Source organism: Quercus suber, unplaced genomic scaffold, assembly GCF_002906115.3.
Source record: "Quercus suber isolate HL8 unplaced genomic scaffold, Cork oak 2.0 scaffold_749, whole genome shotgun sequence".
Classification (NCBI taxonomy): domain Eukaryota; kingdom Viridiplantae; phylum Streptophyta; class Magnoliopsida; order Fagales; family Fagaceae; genus Quercus; species Quercus suber.
The window spans coordinates 61,068-72,648 of record NW_027070185.1 but is presented as its reverse complement, the minus strand read 5'-3'; the positions used below and the strand labels follow the sequence as shown (position 1 = coordinate 72,648).

The 11,581-nt window shown below is 33.2% G+C and overlaps 2 protein-coding genes across 5 annotated transcripts in view; one reads left to right on the top strand and one right to left on the bottom strand.

Annotated features, from left to right (window-relative positions):
- The window catches only part of LOC112014128 (group 2 truncated hemoglobin 3-2), a gene marked incomplete in the record, with an annotated part of 3,389 nt that extends 2,989 nt beyond the window's left edge, over nt 1-400 (bottom strand). The window contains 1 exon segment of the mRNA XM_065766822.1: nt 117-400. Within this exon segment, the coding sequence (XP_065622894.1) occupies nt 117-253 (137 nt within the window).
- A 4,856-nt stretch (nt 401-5,256) lies between these two features.
- On the top strand, nt 5,257-9,934 carry LOC112010989 (serine/threonine-protein kinase AFC3). 4 transcript variants are annotated; one of them, XM_065766828.1, is made up of 12 exons: nt 5,257-5,626; nt 5,740-5,875; nt 6,662-6,688; nt 6,776-6,929; nt 7,017-7,065; nt 7,477-7,591; nt 7,766-7,857; nt 7,962-8,106; nt 8,841-8,905; nt 8,999-9,096; nt 9,410-9,515; nt 9,622-9,934. In XM_065766828.1, the coding sequence occupies exons 1-12, from the start codon at nt 5,537-5,539 to the stop codon at nt 9,757-9,759; spliced, it is 1,215 nt and encodes a 404-aa protein (XP_065622900.1). In that variant the 5' UTR covers nt 5,257-5,536; the 3' UTR covers nt 9,760-9,934. The 4 variants fall into 4 exon arrangements, with proteins under 4 accessions (XP_065622900.1, XP_065622901.1, XP_065622899.1 ...); XM_065766827.1 differs by having other exon boundaries at nt 5,258-5,626; nt 7,959-8,106; XM_065766829.1 differs by lacking the exons at nt 7,766-7,857; nt 7,962-8,106.
- Nucleotides 9,935-11,581: the final 1,647 nt, after the last annotated feature.

The following is an 11,581-nucleotide window of genomic DNA, read 5'->3' as shown; positions in this document are numbered from 1 at the left end:
AAAAAAACCTTAGTCTCAATTTTTTTGTGTTCTTTTTAACCAAAGTCATATCCTCTGTTAATTGAAAGATCGGACTTTTACTAATGTTTTTTTAACAAAGAAAAAGAAATTCAAACCTGGTGTAGAAATTGGTGGAGAGGTTAATGAAGGTTTGGAGTCCTAGTTTTTGGAACAGATTGGTGTCATCAATAGCAAACGCATCGTCTTGCTTCACACCGCTCCACTCCGAAGCCTTGGCTTGCAGAGACTGCATTTTCTTGTCTCTCTCTCTCTGTTTCACTGCGGAGACTTATTAGATACGGAGATTGACTTGGAACTCAGTTCACAGAGAAAGTGGTTTATTTATATATACGAGCTTGTGGGGGTCGCGTGGCTAACACGGTGTGGACATTTATAGGGAATCAAATTAAAATCTTTGGATGAGTGGGATTAGAAGGGAGGTTGAAAATTTGGGAAACTAAAAAAACATCAAAACTGTGGGCTATTTGGGCTGTGCCCATCGTATTCAGGAAAAAAAAAAAAAAAAAAAAATAGACATGTATGAGAGAGTGCATGAATGAGGTTACAATGTCGTAATACGAGGGAGATTCCACCTATAGAAGAATTGATTGGCCTATGTGCGGTGTGGATCTTACTCTCTAGGAAAATGATGCGTCTATAATATTTTTACAATAAATTATAAGTGGTAAGTTGTAACTGATTGTTATTGTTAGAGTAAAAAAGTAATTTTAGTGTTAATTTTAAATTTGAACCAATAACAACTAACCACCTGTAATTTATTGTAAAAATATTATAAAAATATTGTAGACGTAATATCTTTCTACTATTTATTTGGTCAAATTCTAATAAACACCCTTGAGGTTTGAGGTTTGGGTTAATGACAATCAAGTCCAAGATATTTTAAAAGTGATCAATTTGACCCCTAAAGAGAATTTAATCCTTAACATTGTTAACCTCCGTTACTTTTTTTTTTCTCAAACCCGTCTCTCTTTTTGTCTCTATAACGCTCCATTTCCTCTCTTCTTCCTCAGACATCTCTTTCTCATTTTCATCCTCTCTCTCTCTCTCCAACGTGACCCACTTTCCTCCCTCTCATCCCTCTGTTTCTCTCTCTCATCCATACCTCTTTTCTTCTCAATGGTGCATGGGTTTGGTGGCTGTGGCCTATGGGTTGTAATTTGGGTGGTTGTTTTGTAGTGGTGGTGGGTTTTTTATGGTTGGTTTTGTTTTGTTGTTGGTTTTTTTGGTGGTAGTGGGCTTTGATGTGTGGTTGGTTTGTTGTGGGTTTTTGGGTTTTGTGGCCGATGGTAGTTTTTGTCTATCTCGCAAAAATTTTATTTTGTATAATTATTTATTCAACATAAACTTTAGGCACGTTAAACACTTGAAATTCCTTAATAATTATTCATTAGATTTTTCTTGTCTAAAATCTATTAAATCATTAAAACTAGTTTTACAAAACTAATCCTATTATTTTTATTACTAAATAATTTGACTAAGATCATCCTTAGAGTGAATTTTAGTTGATTTATAAAATATAATTCTTATAATTCTTATTAGATGTGTTGTGTGTGAATCCCTTATCTGTCATGCCCTAAACCTCAGTGCCGGTGCCACATTGAAGGCAAGGGGTTCAAATGAACCCCCTAACTTGAAGAAAATGAAAAAAAAAAATTATATATAATATTTTTTAAAAAAAATTCTTTTGAACCCTTGAGTCCTAGTTTTTGGAACAGATTGGTGTCATCAATAGCAAACGCATCGTCTTGCTTCACACCGCTCCACTCCGAAGCCTTGGCTTGCAGAGACTGCATTTTCTTGTCTCTCTCTCTCTGTTTCACTGCGGAGACTTATTAGATACGGAGATTGACTTGGAACTCAGTTCACAGAGAAAGTGGTTTATTTATATATACGAGCTTGTGGGGGTCGCGTGGCTAACACGGTGTGGACATTTATAGGGAATCAAATTAAAATCTTTGGATGAGTGGGATTAGAAGGGAGGTTGAAAATTTGGGAATAAAAAAACATCAAAACTGTGGGCTATTTGGGCTGTGCCCATCGTATTCAGGAAAAAAAAAAATAAAATAAATAAATAGACATGTATGAGAGAGTGCATGAATGAGGCTACAATGTCGTAATACGAGGGAGATTCCACTTATAGAAGAATTGATTGGCCTATGTGCGGTGTGGATCTTACGCTCTAGGAAAATGATGCGTCTATAATATTTTTACAATAAATTATAAGTGGTAAGTTATAAATAGTTGTTATTGTTAAAACAAAAAAGTAATCTTAGTGTTAATTTTAAATTTGAACCAATAACAACTAACCACCTGTAATTTATTGTAAAAATATTGTAAAAATATTATAGACGTAAATAGTTGTTATTGTTAGAACAAAAAAGTAATCTTAGTGTTAATTTTAAATTTGAACCAATAACAACTAACCACCTGTAATTTATTGTAAAAATGTTGTAAAAATATTGTAGACGTAATATCCTCTACTATTTATTTGGTCAAATTCTAATAAACACCCTTGAGGATTGAGGTTTGAGTTAATGACAATCAAGTCCAAGATATTTTAAAAGTGATCAATTTGACCCCTAAAGAGAATTTAATCCTTAACATTGTTAACCTCCGTTACTTTTTTTTTTTCTCAAACCAGTCTCTCTTTTTGTCTCTATAACGCTCCATTTCTTCTCTTCTTCCTCAGGCATCTCTTTCTCATTTTCATCCTCTCTCTCTCTCTCTCCAATGTGACCCACTTTCCTCCCTCTCATCCCTCTGTTTCTCTCTCTCATCCATACCTCTTTTCTTCTCAGTGGTGCATGGGTTTGGTGGCTGTGACCTATGGGTTGTAATTTGGGTGGTTGTTTTGTAGTGGTGGTGGGTTTTTTATGGTTGGTTTTGTTTTGTTGTTGGTTTTTTGCTGGTAGTGGGCTTTGATGTGTGGTTGGTTTGTTGTGGGTTTTTGGGTTTTGTGGCCGATGGTAGTTTTTGTCTATCTCGCAAAAATTTTATTTTGTATAATTATTTATTCAACATAAACTTTAGGCACGTTAAACACTTGAAATTCCTTAATAATTATTCATTAGATTTTTCTTGTCTAAAATCTATTAAATCATTAAAACTAGTTTTACAAAACTAATCCTATTATTTTTATTACTAAATAATTTGACTAAGATCATCCTTAGAGTGAATTTTAGTTGATTTATAAAATATAATTCTTATAATTCTTATTAGATGTGTTGTGTGTGAATCCCTTAACTGTCACGCCCTAAACCTCAGTGCCGGTGCCACATTGAAGGCAAGGGGTTCAAATGAACCCCCTAACTTGAAGAAAATGAAAAAAAAAAAAATTATATATAATATTTAGCTTCCTCTACCCCGCTTGTGAATTTATGTTATCTTCTACTTCCTTTTCTTGTTTTTCTCCTCTTATCATATAGCTATGCATCTTTCAATTTACTGTAGGATCTTCTCATCCTTTTTTTTTTTTATCAATTTTTAGTATTAGAGCGGTCAAATTTTTACTTTAGAGGGTTCAAAAGATTTTTTTTTTTATAATNTAAAAAAAAAAAAAAAAAAACTCTTTACATGATATGAATAAATCAAATGAACGTGTAAGTAAGTCCTTTAATCCAGTTCACAAGCCCTAGATAACAAACTCAATTGACAACATTGTTTCTTGATGGGTTCCTAGCCAATGGGTTGACAATTGAGCTAGAGGATCAAGTACCAATCGTTGTGGTTGTTTATGCGCTTTTATATGGCTGGGATATGGTCCAAATCATCCAAAAAGGGCATCATTTCTTGGGGCTAAGATTGCAAAGTCTCGTGAACTGAGTAAATCTTGGGGTTTGAAGGAGTTTCTCAATTATCCTAAGTAAGATAGATTTTTGGGAAAAATATGGGTTATCATCCAAAAAATCGAGAAATCTCCCAAAAGAATGAAAATATTGAATTTATTCCCAAGCAATGCCTTTCTAATATGTGAAATATTTTGTTGAATTAATTTTCATCAATTTTCTTTGGTTTAAGAAGATAGGTGAGATTGTTTGTTGCCTCATGTTCTCCAAGTCTAACTAGGTTTAGCAATGGTGGCTCCAAGAAATTATTTTAGGAGGGTCAATTTTAACAACTTATTGGTCTTTGTAATTTTTCTAATTATTGAAGTTTTTTAACATAGCATTAACTATTAAAAAGAATTTTTTTTGGGGGGGGGTCTATAGCATTAGACTATTAAGGATTCAACTCAACAATTAGATCAAAAATAATATGTCTTCATTCCTTACTGTATCATACCCCATTATTATTTGCCTTGTATCAAAAAAAGAGAAGAAGATTTGTTTACCTTTCTCAAAACATATACATTACTGCTTATATCTTTATTATTAAGCTATCTTTTGCAAATTAAATTAATGAACTTGGCGTAATTTTTTAAATAAAATTCATAATAATATAAAAGGATTAAATTGGTTATTAAAAAAAAAATCAAAACTGGTATTTTCTTTAAAAAAAAAACATGTAGGATTTTTGTAAGTTATGAAACTTCAAGGAAGCTTCCTTTAAGTCGTAAACTCCACTCCTTATTAAGAAAAAAAAAATCCCTTAAACTGCACTCCCACCACCTACCTACAAAATATCACATTTATTACTACTATTTTTTTTCCCAAATCTCATAAGCAATCTCACTCTTTAGTGTCCTTCTCAAAGTTTTAGGTGTACACGATGAAGAATAAAATTTCAAACTTAAGCTTCCTCTACCCCGCTTGTGAATTTATGTTATCTTCTACTTCCTTTTCTTGTTTTTCTCCTCTTATCATATAGCTATGCATCTTTCAATTTACTGTAGGATCTTCTCATCCTTTTTTTTTATTATCAATTTTTAGTATTAGAGCGGTCAAATTTTTACTTTAGAGGGTTCAAAAGATTTTTTTTTTTTTTAGAGTTTTTTTTTTTTTTTTTTTAAATAAAATAAAATATAAAATTTATAAAATTTTTTTCGTGCAATCTATTGAAATTACTTAAAAATTAGAGGTTGTAATAGGGTATAATTTATAATTCAACCAAAAAAAAGAAAAACTTTTTGATTGGGCCAAAGCAAAGCGCAACCAAGTATAGTGTAAAAGAAAAAGTAATGACAATCTGTCCCCGAACGCACCTGAGAACCATGTGCGAAAAAAACAAAAAAGTTGACCACAAATGGGCCCCCAATCCAGAAAAAGCCTGATATCCATCAAAGGAGAAGTGGATGCCCATATAACAAGACAACACAATACAAAACCACTGCTCATGCACATTGAAGAGAACCACGATCCCCGACGAAGCGCGAATCACAGAAACCAACGAAAAAACTCCATTCCCTCCATCCCTGTTAAAATTCTCCGATTTTGAAGCTTTATCTATAAATCTATACAAGTCTCATCAGATTTTGTGAAAGACTGTTTTGTTGCAGATATACACATAGAAAGAAGCAGCAAGCAAATACATATTGCGGCGGCGAAAGGTGAGAAAACCATTGATTTGGGGTTTGTGAATGGTGGGCTTGGAAATTGCACAAGTGATGGAGAATCGAACCAAGAAAAGACCTCGCTCCGCGTGGGACATCACACCAGCTCAACCACAGGTCGGTCGGTCCGTTTGTTTTTTTTTGTTTTTTCCGATCATGAATCCAAATTAGGGTTAGGGTTAGGGTTTTGATAATCTGACAGTAGGTGGTGGTTTTGAATTTGATTTTAGGCGAAACGGGCAGAGGTGGTGAGTAGTACTAGTAATGAAGTGATAAGTAGAAGAAGACAAGCGTCGCCGCCGAGAAGGGACGACGATCGTGAAGGCCATTACGTCTTCAATCTCGGCGAGAATCTCACTCCTAGATGTCAGTTTTCCTTTCTTTTTATTATTATTATTTATAATTTCTTTTTGTTGGATTGCATGTGAATTTGGGAGTAATTTATAAAAGTAAACGATCTTTATAAACAATATTTGGAATTGGGAGATTTTTTAATATGTTTAAGTAATTGATCTGAACTAATTTACATCTTAAATGGGTGTCAGTGATAATATTAGCTATTGGTTTGAGCATGCTGTGTTGGCTGCATGGTTCAATTTATCATTGGCATATCCAAATTTTTGCTCTCATTGGGTCTAAATGCTTGTAAAAACTTATTTATCTGGCAACTAGGTTTTGGTAGGTGGGTTCGTTTGCGCATAGGTTTTAATGGCTAAAGGCGAGTCAAAAGGGCTCTTCCTTAGAAAGATTCCCTACGTTATCCAAAAAAAATAAAAAAGAGAGACACTGTCCAGCATTTGTTTCATAATTTGGTAGGTGGGTTCATTTGCCTGTAGGTTTTAATGGATAAAGGCGAGTCAAAGGGCTCTTCTTGAGAAAAAAGGTTCCCTACGTTAAAAAAGTCACTGTCCAGTATTTGTTTCATGATGGACGCTACTTATATGTATTTGAGATTTTCTAAAACTGCCTTTCGTCAATGGCTTGCATATTTTGCCCTGTATTCCCCTAATTTTGTTCTTTATGCAAGATTTTCCCCTTGCACCTTTGTTTGAAATTTGTTGTAAATTTACTTGTTAGTGAATTTGGTGTGTGTTTTCTTTTAGTAATTGATTTATGTAGCATAATTAACTTGGAATTTTTTTCCTTTGGCAGATAAGATACTCAGCAAGATGGGTGAAGGTTAGCTGTCAAGTGCCCTGATGTCTACAAGATTTTGTATTTTTTGTCATTCTGCTTGCGTCATTCAGCATCTTGCTAGTGCTGTAGGCACATTTGGTCGAGTTTTGGAATGTTGGGACCGTCAAACACGAGAGTATGTGGCAATCAAGGTAGTTCGAAGCATACGCAAATACCGCAATGCAGCGATGATTGAGGTTGATGTACTTCAACATCTTGCCAAGAATGATAAAGGCGACTCCCAGTATGTGCCTTCTAACTTTCAGCTTATAGAATTACTAGTTCATTTTGTGACATAATCTAACTTTTATGCATCTTAATCTTTTTGCAGTTGCGTTCAAATTCGGAGCTGGTTTGATTACCGCAATCACATATGTATTGTAAGTGTCCCTATTACTGTTTTTATTGGCTCATATTCTATCGTATCCTTGTTCTTTTACTGTATACTGTGATAGTTATTTGTCCTGGATTGGATTTGTGATGGATCAACTTCTTGCTCACTATGAGACTAACTCTCCTATTTATCTTGGATCAATGATTCTCTATTTTATTTATTAAATATGTAGTCTTGCTGTTGTTGCTTTGTTAATATGCATCTGTGACTTGTCTTTAGCCTGTTGTGTTTCCATTCTCATGGTTTAAATGGATGATTTATATTTTTATTACAAATGAATAGACTATTTTTGATCAATCGTAATACTGCTGTATCAATTTTTCCATTTGGACTTTATCCATGCAACTGGGAACTAAACCGGAACCTTCCTTTGAATGCATTTTAATGGTGTTATCAGGTGTTTGAGAAGCTTGGACCAAGCTTATTTGATTTTCTAAAGAGAAATAAATACTGCCCATTCCCTGTGGATCTTGTTCGGGAATTTGGACGACAGCTTTTGGAATCTGTAGCATGTGTGTGGATAGTTCATAGCCTTTGGCTTATCTCTCTTATTCTCTTTTTCTTATCATTCCTAACCAATCACTCAAATCTGTATCTTGGCCTGTTTTTTTGTCCAGGGATGAACAGTTTGTTATGATTGTGTTCTTTTTCTTTAACTTGTTTATTTGCTTTATCATATCCGGCAGATATGCATGATTTACACTTAATTCACACTGACCTGAAGCCAGAAAATATACTTCTTGTGTCTTCTGACTATGTAAGGCTCCCTGGTTATAAGGTATTTGGCCTTTTATGATTCAAAAATCATACCATTTCATATACGGGTATAGACTCAGTAATGATATATTTAAAAAAAAAAAAATGTTTGGAATGATACAGAAGGTTTCTTCAGATGAAATGCTATCCAGGTGCTTGCCCAAGTCTAGTGCCATTAAGCTGATTGATTTTGGTAGTGCTGCTTTTGATAATCAGAATCATAGCTCCATTGTTTCAACAAGGCATTACAGAGCCCCTGAGGTTATTTTAGGTAAATAGTTATGGTGTTGGCAAGTGAAAATCTGTTCCTTTCGGTTTACGTGTATTTGTTCCGACTCTAACCATAAAACAATTTGTTAGTCGAGAAGAGTTTTAAAATCATTTTTAACTGAAGCAACTCACTCTTACATAAAGATATACATTTGAAAGGAGAATTTCTAGTAAGAATGTTAAACATGACAATGTAATGGCATATGCTGCAAGAGTGGAGTTTAGTCATGAAAATAGAATTTTGGGTCCTATGGAATCAGAATTTGTTTTTCAAAATGTTCAATTAGAACCCTGCAAATTAACAACCTGCACCGATATTTTACGTAATGGAATATGCAACAATTCCTTTCAGTTTATGGGCATGAAACCGCTATATATTGTAATTCCATAACTTAATAGTCTGTAAGATGGTTGACTTCACCCACAGAATAAAGTTTTTTTTTTTTTTTTGGGGGGGGGGGTGTGGGGTGGTGTTTGTTTCATAGAGATAAAAGTTATTGTTATTGTCTGATTTCTCTCATTTAGGTCTGCATGTTTTGTTGTTGGGATTGCTTTCTTATTTTGTAATGAATTTATTTACTTGTCAACAACAAAAAAAGGTCTGCATGTTTTGTGTGTAGTTTGCTCCTATCCTTTCTTTTCTGTAATAACATAGTTGCTCTTGATGACAAAAAATAACAATTTCTCATTCTTTTTCTGTGTCTCTCTGATGGCATTGTATACACATTTTTTCAGGTTTAGGATGGAGTTATCCATGTGATTTGTGGAGCGTTGGCTGTATACTTGTTGAACTCTGCTCGGTGAGTTTTATTTTATTTTTTTTAGTTCTATGAAAGCTTGATTTGGGTATGTAACCAGTGGTAAAAGATTCTTAAGATGTGAACTTTTGTCAGGGTGAAGCATTATTTCAGACCCATGAGAATTTAGAGCATTTGGCAATGATGGAGAGGGTGTTTGGACCTCTGCCGGAGCATATGATTCGAAGGGCTGAGTAAGTTGTCAAATTTTATATCACTTGTCTCCTTGATGAATGTTGCATGTACAATTTGACATGTTTTGTACCTACAAGCCCTTTTGATGATTTATAAACGCATATCCATGAAGGTCCCCTGCACTGATTGAGAAATAGTTATGTATCAATGCTATTTTGTATCTACAAGCCCTATTTGATGATTTATAAATGCATTCCCACTAAGGTCCCTTTCACTGACTGAGAAATACTTTGTTTCAGTGTGTTGAATAATGTAATTTAGATTTTTATATCATGTATTCACATGTTTTGCTTGCTTTATGATCATATGTAGCAAAGGTGCTGAAAAATATTTCAGGCGAGGATTGCGACTAAATTGGCCAGAAGGAGCTGTTTCAAGGGAGAGTATTAGAGCTGTCAACAAGCTCAATCGTCTAAAGGTTACTTTTCCTCGGTTTTTTTTTTGGGTGGGGGGAAACCAGTGGGGTGTGTTGTGGGATATCAAGCAAATTTTTATGGGGTGACGAATTATGCTGCTTCATGCAGGATCTGGTATCTCAACATGTAGAGTCCTCAAGATTCTCTCTCACCGATTTGTTGAATGGTTTATTAATGTATGAGCCATCTGAACGACTCACGGCTCGACAGGCTTTGAATCATCCCTTCTTTAATAATCTAACTTGAGAAAACAGCATCATAAAAGATAATTTGTAGTGTACAATGCTAGTATAGATACGTGGCCAGATCCCCATCTTCCCCCAAAAAGAGAGGACGATTAATAGCTGATCTGGCCCCGGAAGTCTTTGCTTGTATTTGTACACTTTTGTTTGATTGAATGTGGATTGGGTTTTGTAAATAATTTTCTTTTTCCTAGTTAGAATCAATCTTGGTGATATTAAATAACCATTGAATGCAAATGGCTTGGAGTCATTTACGTGCCCAACTGGTCATGGATCGTAAGCAAATCCTATCCATACCTTTATTAGGGATGCCTATCTATCTAATCTTTTGCTTTTATAAGTTGTTGATTAGTGCTTCACTACGAGTCTATAAGAATAATACTGTTAGAGTTCATTCTAAATCACCCAATCTTTTGGGGAAGAGGTTAGTTAAAAAAGTGGCATATTAAGGAGTCTCAATTCGGGAAAGAGGTTAGTTACAAAAGTTTCCTATCAAGGAGTGTATGATCCACGTTCGTTCAATATTTCTTAGGCGACAAGAAAAAGTAGTTCATTTGTTTTGTTTGCGTAATTTATTACATTTAGATATATTATACTTTTTTTATTAGTATTTAGACATATTATACTTAGAAACACTTATCCTATCTTTGGTTTTCTATAATAGAAGAGGGGGATTTGACTATAGCATTAACCTACAAGGCTCTTGATCAATTTATCTATATTTGACTGCATTTCAATCATCTATATTTTTTATTTATTTTCATTATATTCTTTCAATAAATCTTAAAATGGTTTAAAAATTGAAACCTTGGTTGTAGAGCCTAGTTTTCATACATATATTTTAAAGTTAATCCTGGCAAGCCAAATAGCACCCATTTTGAAATATTAGCACGTTTTGGAAATACTAAAATTGAGTTCTAATTAAATCCGGTTGAGATCACGGTATTATCATTAATTGCATTCTTTCAAGTTTTAACCCAAAAAAATTGAACTAATACTTGCGAGTAGTGTCTAACAAAGAGTAGAATAAAATAGTCTTGAAAAGATTGAGACTCCATTTTATCATATAAATATTTTTTTAAAATAAATAAAACTTTACAAGGAGCAGAGTAAAATAGTCTTGAAAAGACTGAGACTTTATCCTATAATCATAGGAATGTTTGGATAAAGTTTAGTATCAAAATTGGTCAAGTTTAGTTACAAAATTAGTTGTAGTGTTAGACTATAAGCTTACTTAATATCTTTTTATTGGAGGTGAATTTAGATAAATTTATCATTAGATTACATTTTTTTCTTATATCATCCATATTTGCAAAATTTCAAAAAAAATTAAAGGTCAAAACTATGTTATCATTAAATTTTAAGTTTTTGTAGTTTAAAATTATGCATAAAATATAAACTTATAGATCATGTAGTAAATAATATTCAATTGAAACAAAATTTAACATGTATATTAAGAGTGTAGAAAACATGCAATTCAACGATTAGATTTTTAAAATACGTAGTAGTGCTTATTTTATTGAATAGAATTGTAGTCTTAGGTTACAACTAATTTTGTAGTTAAAATTTGTCTTAAATGTTTTTTTTTTTTTAAAAAATAAATAAAACTTACCTATAGTAAGTAAATTAAGAGCTTGTTTGGCATAAGTTTTTAGTTTTTATGTACAACTTTTTAAAACTTTACTTTTTCTCACATTTTCTCACATTTTCAAAATTTTTCAAAGTACAAGTATACTTTAACACACTTTGAGCAAAAAACTAAATAAGTTGTTTCTAAACATTCACAAATTTCTCATTTGAATTGATTCCAACAAAAACTTGTTTCT

Coding starts and splice junctions, on each gene's coding strand:
- LOC112010989 (XM_065766827.1), top strand. CDS start 5,537: ATGGTGGGCTTGGAAATTGCACAAGTGATGGAGAATCGAACCAAGAAA. Junction 6,930..7,016: donor AATGATAAAGGCGACTCCCA/GTATGTGCCTTC, acceptor ATCTTTTTGCAG/TTGCGTTCAAATTCGGAGCT. Junction 9,516..9,621: donor ACAAGCTCAATCGTCTAAAG/GTTACTTTTCCT, acceptor TGCTTCATGCAG/GATCTGGTATCTCAACATGT.